Source organism: Athene cunicularia, assembly GCF_003259725.1.
Source record: "Athene cunicularia isolate RWA chromosome 5 unlocalized genomic scaffold, athCun1 chr5_part2, whole genome shotgun sequence".
In the NCBI taxonomy this organism is placed as follows: Eukaryota; Metazoa; Chordata; class Aves; order Strigiformes; family Strigidae; genus Athene; species Athene cunicularia.
Window position 1 is genome coordinate 7,225,659 of NW_020799102.1, and position 15,209 is coordinate 7,240,867.

General features: G+C 53.7%; 1 protein-coding gene across 1 annotated transcript; it reads left to right on the forward strand.

Annotated features, from left to right (window-relative positions):
- The first annotated feature begins 360 nt into the window (after positions 1-360).
- On the forward strand, positions 361-14,871 carry CTSD (cathepsin D). Its single transcript, XM_026850468.1, has 8 exons — positions 361-527; positions 2,815-2,938; positions 4,572-4,690; positions 8,581-8,780; positions 9,942-10,064; positions 11,263-11,407; positions 11,848-11,946; positions 12,606-14,871. Exons 1-8 carry the CDS (start codon positions 396-398, stop codon positions 12,765-12,767), a joined length of 1,104 nt encoding a protein of 367 aa, XP_026706269.1. The 5' UTR covers positions 361-395; the 3' UTR covers positions 12,768-14,871.
- The last annotated feature ends 338 nt before the right edge of the window (positions 14,872-15,209 follow it).

Sequence of the window (15,209 nt, forward strand, 5' to 3'; positions counted from 1 at the left end):
GGGGGGGTCGTGGGGCAGCTGCTGGTGCCGCGGTGGCCTCCGGGCTCCTCTCGCAGGCACATCACATCCCCCACCATTGCAGCAGAGGGGAGAAGAGCAGGGACCCCCCAGGTGGGAGTTCAGGGGTCTCGCCCCGGGTTCTCCTATTCCCAGTGACCTTTGGCGGCCACCTGCTGCCTTCCCCCCACACCCATCCTGCGGCTTTGGGCAAGGCACGGCGAGACGTCCGGCATGGGGTGCTGGTGCCAGCCCAAACCTCGTCCCCCCCGTGCTGGTGGGTCCCCTGGTTTGAGTGGAGCCGTGCCACCACCCCTCCCTGGGGTCCCCCTGCATCCCCATTAACAGGTGGCTGTTTGCTCTCCCCTCGCAGGATCCCCCTGACCAAGTTCCCCTCCATGCGGCGGGTCCTCAACGAGGTGGGCAGCGAGATCCCCGACATGCACGCCCTCACCCAGCGTCTCAAGTTCAGGCTGGGCTTTGCTGACCTGGCTGAGCCCACGCCGGAGATTCTGAAGAACTACATGGATGTGAGTAACACCCCCCCACTGCAGCTGAGCCCAGTGCGATGCCGGACGGGCGGCTGTTACTTTTGGGACTACCCATCCCAGGGGGGTGGTGGGACATGCCAGCCTCACCATCCTGCCACAGTCCAGATGTTGATCCCGTAGGAGAGATTCATGCACCCCCACGGCTTGGTGGGCAGTTGCCAAAAGTTGCTTCCCATCATTGCTTAACTGAAAATACTAATACTAAAAATTATTATAGTAATAATAACAACTCACTGCCACCTGAGTGGAAGCTTTGCAGTTTCTGTGACCTATTTCCTTTCCCCTTTGTCACCAATTGATGATTGTAAATAGGGGCCTGCTCTTTTGTGGTCCTTCCTAGCATCTTCTGGTTCATTTGGGCTCCACTTCCTGCAAGACAGAGGCATAAAAGTCATGTTCCACTCCTTGGGGCACTGGGACATAAAAAAGCAAGCATAGGGTGGGGGAAGAGGGCTCAGACTGGGCACCAGGTTGCTACGGGACTGGGAATGCTGGACCCTTTCTCTCACTATACTTTATCTTCTGCACAGCCTTGGGAAAGGCCACCCTGCACCTCCATCTTCTCAGCAGCTTAGGGAGCAAAGGGACCTTCATGGTGGAAGCAGTGATAAAAGGAGAAGCCAGATGGACATGAGATTTGGTCGTGCCCAGCTCCCAGATACATGTGGGGTTTCTTATTTCTGGGTTCCCCACAGGGTACCCTTGTGGCTCTTGGTGGAGGTGGGATACAAGCACTGGCTGGCAGAATAAAGCTGGCGCCAGATATTTGGGTGTTAATTGAGGGTATTTCCCCCAGCTCCCCTTCCCCAGGGGCTCTTGTCACCCAGCCAGCACCGTCCTGCCGGGGCTGTGCTGGGAAGGGCGGCGGGTGGTTTAATTGGGGTGTCGAAAGCCAGGGTGCTAGTCGTTGCGCCACGCTGTTGTGTCTTGCGACCGCAGGTCAAGCCACCACTCAGGCAAGGACTCTGCTCCCTTGTCTCGGAGACCAGCCCAACCTGCGGTGGGAGATAAGGGACTGCTGGGTCCCCTGGTCCCGCCAAAAATGCTTATGCTGCTGGAGGAGCTGTTAGGATGAAAGGCACAACCTGCCCTAGATCACCCTGTGTGGTCCCCACCAGCCTCTGGAAACCCTTGCGGGGCTGTGTGTGACATACGGGGCCCCTATACTGGGGGCTAATTTTCAAGCCCCAGCAATAATTACAGAACCACTGGAATTAAGTGCTGCCTCCCCATTACAGCTAACTGCAATGGATTATTAATTACTTAGCAAGCAACCCCTGCAAACTAAGCGCACAGGAGGTCAGCAGCTTTGATAATCCTGTTTTCTTCTTCCCCCCACCCCCCCTTGATTAAGTACACAGGGGGGGTTGGAAAAGCCAAAGGCTGACTTCACTTGCTAGCAGCTTTCTCTCCAGGGCCCTGATCCAGCTGTTCACCAAGCACGACACAGCTCTCTGCTCCTTTCAGAGAGCTGGAGAAAAACGGGTCCATCCAGGACTTGCTGAGTATTCCCCATTCATCCTCTCCTCTCCAGATAGAGGGATGCCCTGCAAAAATCTTGGGTTTCTTCCAGTCCCAGTAGAGAGAGACGCACTCACAGGGCAGAAGGGTGTCCACTGGATATCAGTGCTACAGGGACTTCTCCGGACTCTCACCTCACAACCCTAAACCTCTCTCTGGCAGTGCTTCTCATGCCCTTTTCTCCCTCCAGCTCCTCTGAAGTCTCCCGATACTCGTGACTGAGCATTTGTTTATTCCTCCCCACCCCAGAGGCTTGCCAGCACACACTAAAAGCCCCAGCAGCCGTACCTCCACCTGCGGCAGGCAGAGCTGCTCTCACTGCAGCCCACAGTTTCTCTGCAAACCTGCCAGCAAAGCAGCTACCCAGCCGGTTTCAGCTTTTCAATAGCGCAGGTGGTTTGCTTGCCTTCTTCCCATCTTTTTTCCTCTTTCCTATAGTGAACCACATGCCACCTTCCCCCTTCTTTCGTGCCTTGTCTCCCTGTCCCAAAAGTCCTCCCCCTGAAAGCACCAGTCCCACCCCGATTTATCCTTTTCACACCTGCTCTAATGAGGTGTGAACACCAAAGGGGAGCCTCCCTTACCCAGGACAAAGGCTGGGAGCCCATCACTGCCAAAAACAAGAGGAGGGCAGTGTCTAGATAAGAAACTGGTCCCATTTTCAATCCTAGATTTTTTGAGGAGTCTTTAATCCTTGAGTTTAGCCCACCACCTCTGCTCATGGCTCCTCTCTCCTTCTTTGCAGGCCCAGTATTACGGTGAGATCGGCATTGGGACCCCACCCCAGAAGTTCACTGTGGTCTTCGACACTGGCTCCTCCAACCTCTGGGTGCCATCTGTGCACTGTCACCTGCTGGACATCGCCTGCTGTAAGTGTGCCCTGTGCCGGCCATGGCTCGACAGCTTCCCCTTCCCTGCAAAATGCAGATCCTGTCATTGCAAGAGGAGAAACCGAGGCAGCAGTGTGAAAGGGCTTGCCAGAGCTTGATGGGCTCTTTAGGGGCAGAGCTGGAAATAGTATCCCAACCTCCCACATCCACCCTTTGTTACTCCCTTCCTGTTTTTTCCCCTCGACGTCACCCACGCACAGCTTCAAACCTTCCCCAACAGCCTTGGCCCTGCAGCTGGGGAGCAGCATCACAGGTTGGGATGTTTCTCCCCAAATTATAGACTGACGCTGCTGTTGCCCCATTGCGCAACGCTGGTGAAAAAAAATCAGCCTCTTGCCAGATCTGATACAAACTGTCCTAGTTTCTGGTTTACTGCCGCATGGAGCATGTGCGTGCATGCTTATAGATTTATAATTAACAAGAGCCAGGTAGACACGATGAGATGAGAACATCTTAGGGACTACAAGTTTTTTTGCTCTGTGGCGTTCCTACGCAATAAACCTCTGCAGTTGAAAGTGTCAAACCTGGGGCAAAATGCCGTTGGAAAGCCACCGGCTGTGCTGCTTAGGCAGAGTGGAGAAAACTGTGGAGCCAACAAATGCAACCATGAAAGGTGGCTCACAGTGCTCGTCAGGGCTGGGGAGGAAATTTGGACTTCTTGTACAAGTAGTGCAAGGAGAGGAGACAGACCTTTTTGCATGTGTGAAATGAGGCTTAGGACACTGGTAGGGTGGCGAGGTCCAGACCTGGTCTGCCTTGGAGGTTCCTGATTTACAGCAGGGAGATGGTTTCTCAAGGCAGTGGCACAAGAGGTGCTGGGACCAAAGGGACATTTTATGAGTATGCAATGAGCCTGACCCCCTGCCAGGCCAGGATCTGGCCAGGGAAGTCCCAGTCTAGCACTCTGTTCCCGTAGGGCTCGGTGGGTTCGTCCTCAGCCGATGTCTGTCCTGCTCTGTGAGCAGCTGTGGGGCCGGGCCGGCTGAGCCGGCCACACGCCGCTGCCCACCTCGTGACTCGGGAGGAATCTGTGGAGGAGGAATCTGCCTGGCCATAAAACCAGGCATATCTTAGAGTTCCCAACCCTTCCAAGGGGAAAAGCAGCTTAGACTAGGGGAAAGCCCTTCTTCTCTGCAAATAAAAGAGTATTTCGAGCCCTCTCTGAACAAAAAACATTGACCATATTAAAAAATTTCCAGTTGTTCATAGTAAAAGAAACAGGTAAATCCACGAAGTGAAAATGTTTACGCGCAGAGCAGGCTATAATTAAAGCCACCCTGGTTCTCCATGGCACAGGGCGGGACATTCGCTCTGCTGCCTAATGCACCCTGACACACTAGCCGCGTAGTCTCTCTAGGCTTTTAATACCCGGTAGCCAAATCCGATTTAACAGGCAAATTGTATCTGCCCACCTAATTCCCCAGACATTAGAAGTGCTTTGTTAAAGTGGTCTGAGCGTGCAAATGCTGGGTTCAGGCCCACCTTCGTATCGTTGAGTGTCCATTTGTCCAGATGAGCTGAATGGATAGGGTGGGGTTAGGTATCAGGAAGCCCTAGGTGTCAAGGAGTGCTGATGTTGTATGTCCCCCTGTGTCCCCCTCCCTGGCTGCAGTGCTGCACCACAAGTATGATGCCTCTAAATCCAGCACCTACGTGGAAAACGGCACCGAGTTCGCCATCCACTATGGGACGGGGAGCCTCTCCGGGTACCTCAGCCAGGACACTGTCACGGTGAGTAACAACTCCCCTTGCCCTGAGCTGCCCCAGCCTGCTTTTGACAGAGTGCTCAATGCTGTTTGATTTCAACGGGTCTCCCTTCTTGAGTGTCCTACTCATAAAGAGCATGCTTCAGCGCCATGTTTCTGAGTGCTTTGAAATGAGGTGGTGATGATGACTGAGGAGATGACAATGACCAAGGCAGGCAGAGAAGGGGGAAGGTATTAATCAGGACGTCAGCAGGCTAGGAGTGTGGACTACACACATGGTGCCCTGCAAACAATGGTCTCTGGCCATCCCTCCCACCCTCTTCCTCCTGACCCTGGAAATTTCCCAGCCCAAGCACACACCAGCACCACCACACAAGCTGCTGGTGGTGCCCAGCTTGTTCCTGGCCAATATTCACGTGGTAGTGGACATCCCCACGGGCAGCTGCCCAAACACTGGCCAGAAATGGTCTCTTCGCTGCCCCTTCCTGGTCTCATGTCAAGAACTGGTGCTTAGGTTTGCAAAGGCTGTGTACACCTGGGGGCGTTCCCCAGCAGCGTTCAGGGCACAGCTTGAGGCAGCTGAGTTGCTGGTGGTTGCTTCTCATCGTTTCCTGTTCAGAGAACAAAGGCTGAGCTTTCAGCCCTGTGAAGGACGGGCGCCTTTCCCGACTGCCTCCCTGGTACAGATGCTTGTGAGAGTTTGCCAGCTGCCAGGCATCAGTGGCACACGTGCTCCCAGATTACTTGGTCTCCTGGCAGGGATAAGAGCAAATGCTTGCTTGGCATGGGGGAGATGAAGCAAAAGTTTGAAATAAGCACATAAATCTAGGGATTTGGGGTTTTTGGAAAAGTACTGGCTTACCAATTTCATTGGAATCAAAAGAAAAATATCCAAGAGGAGTCCAAAGTGGGTGGCTCATGCAAGGAGCACTCTGTAGCCTGTCCTTATAGCAGGGAAATTTCAGGCTAGCCTGGAAGCACCAGCCATTGCCTCTGCACTGCACCCAGAGGTGTCAGCAGCTCAGACTGGGTGCAGGACACTCGGGGGAGAGGGCTTTTGATGGGCCAGGTGAACCCTGAAAGTCAGTGCAGACAAGGCTGCTGGGAAGAGCCGCAGGGACTGCCAGCACCTTTGCACCTCTGTTTTTGCTCTCTGCCTCCTGCAGCCCACCAAGCTCCAGGACTGTTTCAGTTTTATTTCATGACATTTGTTTCCTGCATCCCTCAGTTCACTTAGAAACACCCTGCCACAAAAAAAGCTGCCAATCCGAGCCTTCCTGCAGCTCTTGCCAAATGAAGTCACCATGTACATAGCATTAATGGATTCTCTTAAACTAGATTTGCAAAATTCAGATGGAGCAGGAAGAGGTATCTGCCTTTGTCCCAGTAATGGAGCAGGGCAGCAAGGCAAACAGCAAACTTTATTGTCCTGTGAAAGTGTGGGCTGGTTTAGGCACTTTCCAGCTTAATGCAGGGGCTGAAGTGAGTCAGAAGGAAAATTGCAGCTTTTTCTTTTTTTTTTTTGTAATTATCAACCTAATGCCTGCTTACTAAATAGCTCTCCACTTCCCAGTGGCTCAGAGGAAGGATTTTGTGCCTGAGCTTATTTGGGAAGCGGGGCTGGCTCTTGGCAGCCAGCACAGCTTGTAACATTTGGTTTCTGTCTGGGCAGAAGCAAGAGAAACTTGCTTGGAGCCTGAGCAGTGTCACGTGACTCAGAGGGTCAGGGACCTTCCGCTTGGACACCAAGATGCTTCCTCTGATACACAACATCCCACAGGCAAGCCCCCAGTCAGGTGTAGCCTGGAAATGCAGACACTGAAACAGCCTTCAGGGTGACCCTCTTGGCTCTGGCCATCCCGATGGATGGAAGCAGCCACATCAGCCTGTGGGATCACTGGCATCTGACCAAAAGGTGCTGGTTGGCAGGTGGTTCAGAGTCCCTCAGCCCTGAATTCTTTTTTTTGGGAGAGGGTGACAAGCTCATGTTGAACGTCCTCTCTCCTGTGGAGGAATGGTGCCCTGTAGCATCACACCCCTCAGTGCTGCTTGCTCCCCAAAGAGCGGCAGGTTCAGCCAGCCCTCTGCTGCTCTGGCATCTCATCCCTTTATCACAGCCCGACCTTGGGCTGTCCTTCAAGGACAGCAGAGGAAATATCACTGCCTATGGGGCATGAGGTCTCTCCCGGGGCTGCAGTGCAGATACACCGTACAGGAGACGTCCCTCCTCACCTCTCCCTTGGGCCTCTGCAGAGGGGAGCTCCGAGCCCTGGTGCCAAACCATGCTGTGAAGGCCCTCACCTCTAGCCTGCCGTCACCACCCAGTGCTTGCTTGCTCAGGCGAGGCTGCTAAGGAGGAGGCCAGGCAAGCTGCGGGGTGCCAACACCTCTCTGCAAAGCACGGGAGGGCAGCCACGGGGCAACCATCATCCACTTGTAAAGATTTTTCAGTCACTTCATGTTTGGACCCCACCACTGGGCAAGTATCTGCCTTCCTCTTGGGACATGCAACCAGGGCAATATTTAAACAAACCTGGTGCTTGGTTTTATCAGCGTTTTTGTTTTTGGGGTTTTTTTTAAGTGGAAGCTTTATTGAAGTTGCTGAGGTGCTGCAGGACCAGCTGTGCCAAGTAGTGGAGTGGTGGCATTTGTAAACCTGCAGTGTCTAACTGGGGCGCTCGCCACGGATGGGCGAGCGGATGTGTTGCTGTGAGCTGTTTCACCCCACATCCTGCCCTGTGGCTTTTAGCTTTTGCAAGGCTCGATCGCCCTTTCCTAGCACAAGCCTCCAATACCGTTAAAGCCAGCACCACCCATCCCAGCCTTGCGCTGTCTAACCCTGGGGAGATATTAGTAATTTACAGGGATCGTTATCTGCCATCAGGTAGGAGAGGCCAGCTTTTCAGTCCAGCCCAGTTCACTACAGGGCTTCTGGCTGCAGGCTGGAAGGCTGAAATTGTCCTAGCATGGATGCTAAAATTGCCCATGGTCAGCCAGAAGCACCAAAACCTCCAGAACTGTTAGATCCAGGAGCCAGCAGACACATCTTACTCCCTGTCAGCCGAGCTATCCTGCTTTCTGTGATCTCCTTCTTTCTGGGGATCTGCCCTTGTGAGCAGTTTCAGCTTTCCAATGGGGAAAGTCAGTCCTTCTCATGGCTGGCAAGAGAGGTGACCTTTGCTTTCAGAGTGCTCCACTTGCTATTTTCATGCTTCAGGCTCAGTCTTACTGTCCTGGCTGGGTCTTTTCCCCTCCCACAGGAGGTCTCTGCAGGCTGGAGGCTCTTCAGGAGCTGCAGCAATATCCTGGGGATGTTTCTTGTGTAGGAGAGATCACAAGGGTTGTTGACAGAGGTGAGAGGGATTCGTGCTCTCAGCCGGGCATGGGTTCAGCACCCGAGAAGGTAGGACACAGACATGACTTTGAAGATGTCCAGGGTGGGGAAGAGGATTAAAGGAGCAGCACAAGAGTTTTTCAGACTGGGAGGAGGGGATGAAGTAGATGACAGAGGAAGGCATGTAGCAGGCACAAAGTGATACAGGGCCCTCTGTGCAAAGAGGAGGACCTGCAAAATGGCATAGCCAGTGCTGTGACCCAGCAAAAGGCCCTTTGGATGAGTGAGGTGGGCAAAGGGGGGCTGCTGCCTTTAGGGGTGCACTGGGCTTTGCAGGGGCTGAGGAGGTGCCACCGGGCAGCCAGAGTGGCCTCCCGGCCCCCCCCGCCAAGGAGAGTGGCAACAGGGTGTCTGGTTTCTGCAGCTGCCTACAAATGCAAGGGTGAGAGCTGGCAGGAGCGTGGCAGCACGCTGAGGGACGCACTACAGCCTGCATTCAGTGAGATCCTGTTTCCATTCTGGTCCCTTGAGTCAGTTTTCTTTACAATCTGCTTTTCCCTTCCCACCCCATGTCTCCTCAGCTCGGTAACTTGAAAATCAAGAACCAGATCTTCGGGGAGGCCGTGAAGCAGCCAGGCATCACGTTCATCGCTGCCAAGTTCGATGGCATCCTGGGCATGGCATTCCCAAGGATCTCTGTGGACAAGGTCACCCCTTTCTTTGATAACATCATGCAACAGAAGCTGATTGAGAAAAACATCTTCTCCTTCTACCTGAACAGGTAGCGTTGGGTTTGGTGGCACAGCGGTTAGTGCAAGGGCAAGCCCAGCTGGGCATTTCTTTATGTCTCCCAGTAGCACCTCTTGCTGTGTGCTGGTTTATGCCCTGGCCAGCACTGCTGGGGAAGTTTCAGCAAGGTCTCCTTGCTGGAGCAGTTGGGCCAAAATCTCTTCTGTTTACTGCTTTGAAGTCAGAAGAGGGGAAGGAGCAATTGAACCATTTTACTGATAAAAAGCTGGGTAGATCTGCTGCCAGATTTCTTAACCGATGAAGAGACAGAGGCTGTTCCCAGAGAAAAGATAAATAAAAATAAACAGGGCTGCAATCATGAGATTGCACGCTGCTAGTGCAGTCCCCATTAGGGGGTAAACACAGCCCCAGTCTGTTGCTAAAATCCACAAGCCACGTGGCCACTACCGTGTCACCTCCCAGGCAAGTGTGCCCCCCACCAGTCATCACTAATGATGGGGCTAACGCTCCCTCGCTCCCCAGGAAATCCTCCTCTGTGCCTCCCAGTGCTTCCCACCCACTGTCACTCCCCCCAGGACACCCCCTCACCTTCCTGGCACCGCAGGGGGGACTCTGAAGTACATCAGCCCAAAAAGTAGCACGCAGGGAGGGCAGAGAGGGCTGCTGCTGGCTGTTCAAGTGCCAGCCCTCCCCCATCACCATATTTCTTCCCATCTGCTCGGCAGCGAGCTTTTATCTGACGGTAACCTTGAGGATTCGGCTCCGAGGTTGTTGGCTGGCGCGGAGTCGAGTGCAGATAACCTAACGCTGCATCAGCCAGGGCCAACCCTGCATGAGTGCTTGTTACAAGCTGATTATTTGGAGGGTCACTGTGTCAGTGCTTAGTTCCCCTTTGCTATCCCTCTTCTCTGCAGCAAGTTTTTTCAGGTGTTTGTGAGAAAGCACCGGGTGAAAAGCTGCAGGATGCTTTGGCTGGGCCAAAATATTCCCTTTTCACCACCCAGGCTATCTCGGCAGTATCTGTCCTTATATTGATGTATTATAGCACAATGTAAGTCATCTGTCTCCAGTGCTGCTAATGCCATGCTTCACCCACAAGCACACCAGCTTGTATTTTGGGAGGACGTGGAGGAAGTTGTTCTTGCCCTGCCCCTGATCTTCATAGGTTTGTTGTTGGGTTTTTTTTTTCCAGAGACCCCACTGCTCAGCCCGGTGGCGAGCTGCTCCTGGGAGGGACTGACCCCAAGTATTACAGTGGCGACTTCAGCTGGGTCAACGTCACACGCAAGGCCTACTGGCAGGTCCACATGGACGCGTAAGTCCCCCCTCCACCCAACTACATGCCTGGGCACACATGTGCAGACAGCTCATGCCTGGGGCTGGGTTGATACCCTCCCCAAAAAGGAATCATCTCTATCCCTGCAACACATCTACACCAAAAAAAAACCCAGATTAAAATCCCACCCTAAGACTGGGTTGTTTGTTGCTGGAAGGGGAGGAGAGGCAGAAAATGGCAGGAGATGTTCTGCACAATCGTTTTCTCTTGTTTATGGCTTGGCCCTTGAAAACCCTGCTGCACCTTTGCGAAACAGGGAAAAACGTCAGCGTGTCCTCGCTGAGGATAGGGCAAGGCCTACGGATTGAACCCTGGCTTTGCTCAGCTCTCAGTGAGGCCTGAGCAGTGTGGCTCACGTGCACACAGCTCCGGAGGAGCAGGATGAGGCCCCAGGAAGCCAGCCCTTGACTGAAGGGCACGGTGCAGCAATCAGCACACATTGTTGGAGGCAGAGGGGAGGAGAGCGGGCTGAGCTGCCGACCGCCAGCCCCACGGTCTATTCTGAGCTCTCCCACGTGATGGGAACTTAAAAGTAGCCTGTGATCAGAATGTGTCATTTTCCCGGGGATCGCATCTCTCCCCAGTGCAGGGTTTTAGTGCTCATCTTCCCCCAGCCCTGCCACGTTGGCAGAGTGTGGCAGACAAGGGTCTGTGGTGGCTGGAAGGATTTTTCTCTCTGTGCTGCTGTGAAATGTGATGCAAATGAGGAAGCCAAGCTCCTGTCTTGCCTCTTTGATGCGCAGGAACGCTTCCCTTGCCTGTGACCCCCTCAGCTGTCACAGCACCCCTTCAACCCTTTCCTTTGCGCAGTAGCACAGGTCACACAGGTCCCTAATGCATTGCCCTTGGATGGCTCACATGCCCATTAGCTGCGGTGCTTGCTCTGGGGGCAGGTAGCAGCCAGGGTGCACAGGCAGCAAGCAGCCCAGGCTCTCGGCACAAATGCAGTAACAGCTCAAGGCACCCACTCAGTCAGGAGCAGGCAAGGGGGAGCCAGGGGGTCTGTACACTAAGTCGGTGCTGCAGCAGTATTCCTGAGTGTCTGTCCTTCCCAGGCGTCTCTCGCAGCCCTCCCTTCCATGCCTACATACTGCCCAGGCTCAGCCATCTTCAACTCTTTGCCTGCTGCTTCCTGCAGTCTTTGCTGGGAGGCCACTAATGGTTGTTCTCTCCCCAGGGTGGACGTTGCCAACGGGCTGACTCTGTGCAAAGGGGGCTGCGAGGCCATCGTGGACACGGGAACCTCGCTCATCACCGGCCCCACCAAGGAAGTGAAGGAGCTACAGACAGCCATCGGTGCAAAACCTCTTATCAAAGGCCAGGTGAGGCCGATCTGGGAAAGTGGGAGTCCACAGCCATTGTGGCGTCCATGCTGACGCCCTGCTTTGCACCCAGATGCTTCTAAAAGCTCCATTTTTCTGCTCCCTCTGCTCTCTGTTCCCAGCCTGTGCTCCTGGAAAAGCCCCTGGCACAGATCCCCAGCCCTGCCACATCAGCTGTTGTGCCCTGGGGCTCAGCAGAGCCAAAAGCTGAACCCAGAATCCTTTGGCTCCATCCCCATCCTTAAAATCCTCTGGCTCCTCAGCTGGCAGCCCTGGGCAGGGAGCAGCCCACTTACCCCAGCTCAAGCCTCTTCTGCAGCCTGAGATGAGTTAGTTTTGGGGAAGACCACAGCAAAGACATGATTGTGCCTGGCCAAGACTCTGCCCTTTCCTCAGGGTATAGGAGCTGCCATTTAAAGCCTGTACTGTTGCCATTTCAGTACGTGATCCCCTGTGATAAGGTGTCATCTCTGCCTGTCGTCACACTAACACTAGGAGGGAAGCCCTACCAGCTCACTGGAGAGCAGTACGTCTTCAAGGTACGTCCAAGCAGCTTTTGCCAGCCCTATGCTTCTTCCCCAAGGCCTAACTTTTGCCTCCTTCACTCAAACCTCAACCATTGAAATCCAAAATGTAAGAGGAGCAAAAGCAAGGCTGGAGCTGGCACTTGGGAAAAAGTCTGAAAGGTTGGGGTGATGGTGTGGTGGCACTGCTGATGGACCCAGGCAACCTCACCAGCATCCTGGAGGAACGAGACCCCCTGTGTGATGCTCACGAAGGCTAGCAGGATGGGAGAGGAAGAGCAGGCAGGCTGCTTCATCACTGTCTACAAACATTTTGCCCTTTCCTGGTGGATTCTGGTGCCGTGAGGCCAGCCTTATCATAGCAGAGGCCACCAGCCTGGCATTTAAGCCATCAGAGTCAACTTGCAAGGACCATTTTGTGCAGAATTTCAACAACAGCTCTAATTCAGAGCAGCGTGGGCTGGGAGGTTTATGGGTATGTGCTTTACGTGATGCTTTGCTGCATAAGGGCTCTGGGAAGGGCAGCTGGGTTTGGAGCTGTGGGGGCGGCGGGTTGGGAGTTAACTCTGGCAAGCTGTGGATCTCGGGCTGAAGCACTGGGCTGTTACTGCCCAGCCTGCGAGGTCAAGGGAAGGGGGGACTCCTTGGATTGAAGCTCTCACTCTTCTGTCTAGGTTTCTGTACAAGGAGAGACCATCTGCCTGAGTGGCTTTTCAGGCCTGGATGTCCCACCCCCTGGGGGCCCACTCTGGATCCTGGGAGATGTCTTCATCGGTCCCTACTACACCGTCTTTGACCGTGATAACGACTCTGTTGGCTTTGCCAAATGTGCCTAAGCACCTGACCCCCACTGCCTCTGCCACACACATTTACACACACGCACGGGAGCCATAGAGAAAGATTACCAGGATTAGAAAACCAGTGAGTGGAATGGAAAAAAAAAAAAAAGTAAAAGAAATGGAACTAGACTTAAAATTACATGGAGAATAGTCATTAGTGCCCTGCTAGCTACTTTTTCCCTTCCGTTGAGTAAGTGGTGCTGGGAGGTTTCTAGTTGACAACTCCAGCTGGAGTAGCCCCTTGCTTTACTGCTAGGTCTTGAAGTATTTGTCTTTAAGAATGATTCTCGGAGCTGAACAAGGCCCTCTCGCATCTCCCAGCCCTGGTCTTCTTCCTGGGGGGCAGCTGGAGCCAGCCCCTGGCACCTCTGTTCCTGCAGAGAGGTTGTGTGGCTGCTCTTGGGTTTGGGCTTCTGCACTGGGGGAGAGGGACGGGGAATGCTGTCTGACACATTCTTTACTTCTTGCTTTTTCACTGATGAAGTGGGGGAGTGGGAGGTGGGAGAGAGTCTGTCTTCATCAACCCTCTGCGATGGGTTGAGGCAGCCACCGCTAGGTCATTTCTCAACATGTTTGTGCTGGCTTGGTCCTAGGAGAGCATATCCCAGGCTGGATCAACGGGAGGTCCTGGTAGCATGCCCAAGGTTGAGCTTCAGAGCCAGAGGGCTCTGGTGGTGTGTTTTTGTGTAGTGATGGCACTGATGAGATTGCTGGAGGCATGGCATCCATGTGCCTGACCTAACAGCACAGAGATTTGTAGGGGGGCTCCAGCCAGTGGGACTCTTGGGGAATATGAATATAAAGGGGGTCAAGATAGGATTTAATAGAGGTCACTTGAATTCATGGCCACGAAGGCCCAGCTTTCTGCTGAGCAGTGTCACTTGACACAGGTTCTGTTGAGTTTGGTGAACATCTCCCAGGTTCCCCAAACCGCAGATCTTCCCAGCTTCCTCCGCAGCCAGTGAGTTGAGAATAATGTTTCCTAAAGCAACTAAGTGCTCTACAAGCTGAAATCACACTGATAAAATCCGTAGGTGTTTTGTCAGCCACATAAGACCTTTTGGAAACATTATTCACAGCACTTTGCTCAAAACTCGAGGCAGTTGGCAGAGGCAGCAAGCTGTCTGGGCCGGAGGTTGCCATGGCAGCTGCTGGACTTGTATTTGCTTTCCCTGCTGCCCTGTCACAAAACCCAACTGTCTTTTAACACCCTCCTTCCCTGTTTCCCACCTTACTAATGCTAGTAAGAGCTCTGTCCACCCTGTGTTGCAGATGGAGTGAGGCACAATCCTGCTTTGGAGAGGCTGTAGCTGGTTTAGTTGTACCCGCAGATGCTCCCGGAGAGTGAGATCTGAGCATATTGAGCCGCTCGCTTCACTGGGCTGGCGTCAGTAGGCAAACACTGGTGCATCTGGGAGGACAATAAAGTGAGTTCTAAGCAGTACTGGAAAGCAGAAGAGAGTCTGCCAAGAATTCCAGCCAATGCTGGGGGAAAAAGACTCTTCTGTTTGCCAGGGCACTGGATCGGGTCCTGAAGTAAGGGAGTGGCAGCAGATGAGGGGCAAAGCTGAGGGTGGCAGGAGGACCAAATCAGCACCAGCTGTGACCCCAGACCAGGCAAAACAGACAGTGAAGTCCTGGCTCCCTGAAGCTCAGCAGTACTGGTGGGGCCAAGGAAGTTCCTGAGGAAGGTCTTTGGGCAGTGGGTGAACAGGTGGTTATTCCCAGTGAGATGCATATACATCGTCCCCAATATTAAATTCACCACGCATTCAGAGGCACAGGTGGGGAAGAGGTCCAGAGGTGAGCTGTGGGAGAACAGTGCATACATAGCCTGTGGATCCCCTGTCCCCACCCACTTCAGCTGGTTAGATTGGCTTCATAACCATGCCTGGTGCCACAGAGGGGTTGGCACGGGCAGTGGGGACAGGCGTGGGCACACTTGGGACACCTGCATTGTCCCCTGCAACCCCACACATGACAAATGCTTCTCCCAAAGCTTGCTTCTGCCTGCTCATAGTCTTCACCTGCAACCCTGCATCTGGACGCCTAAGGACATTTGTTGTGGACTGGCTAGAGAACAGTAGCATGTTACCAAAAACCAAATCTATACGTACTCTGAAATCAGCAGATACTCGACACCTCTCTGGAGAGCCCAGGTTTCACATCAGTTAAGTGCCCAGAGCTCCTCCAAGTCCTGCTGCGTTGTCTCCCAGCTGCAGGATTTCTTCAGCCTGGGGTACCTGCTAAACAGAGCTAATTGGTGGGGGGGAAGCCTGACATGGAGCTGGCAGCAGGTTTTGAACGTCTTCAGCTTTAAGTGGGATGTGCAGCGCAGCCCCAGAGCGAGCCATGGGGCCGCGGTTCTGCTGGGCCTGCAATGCCTTAATGCCATCTGCATTGCAGCCTCCGTGGCCACCCAGGGCTGGGCCGATGTCT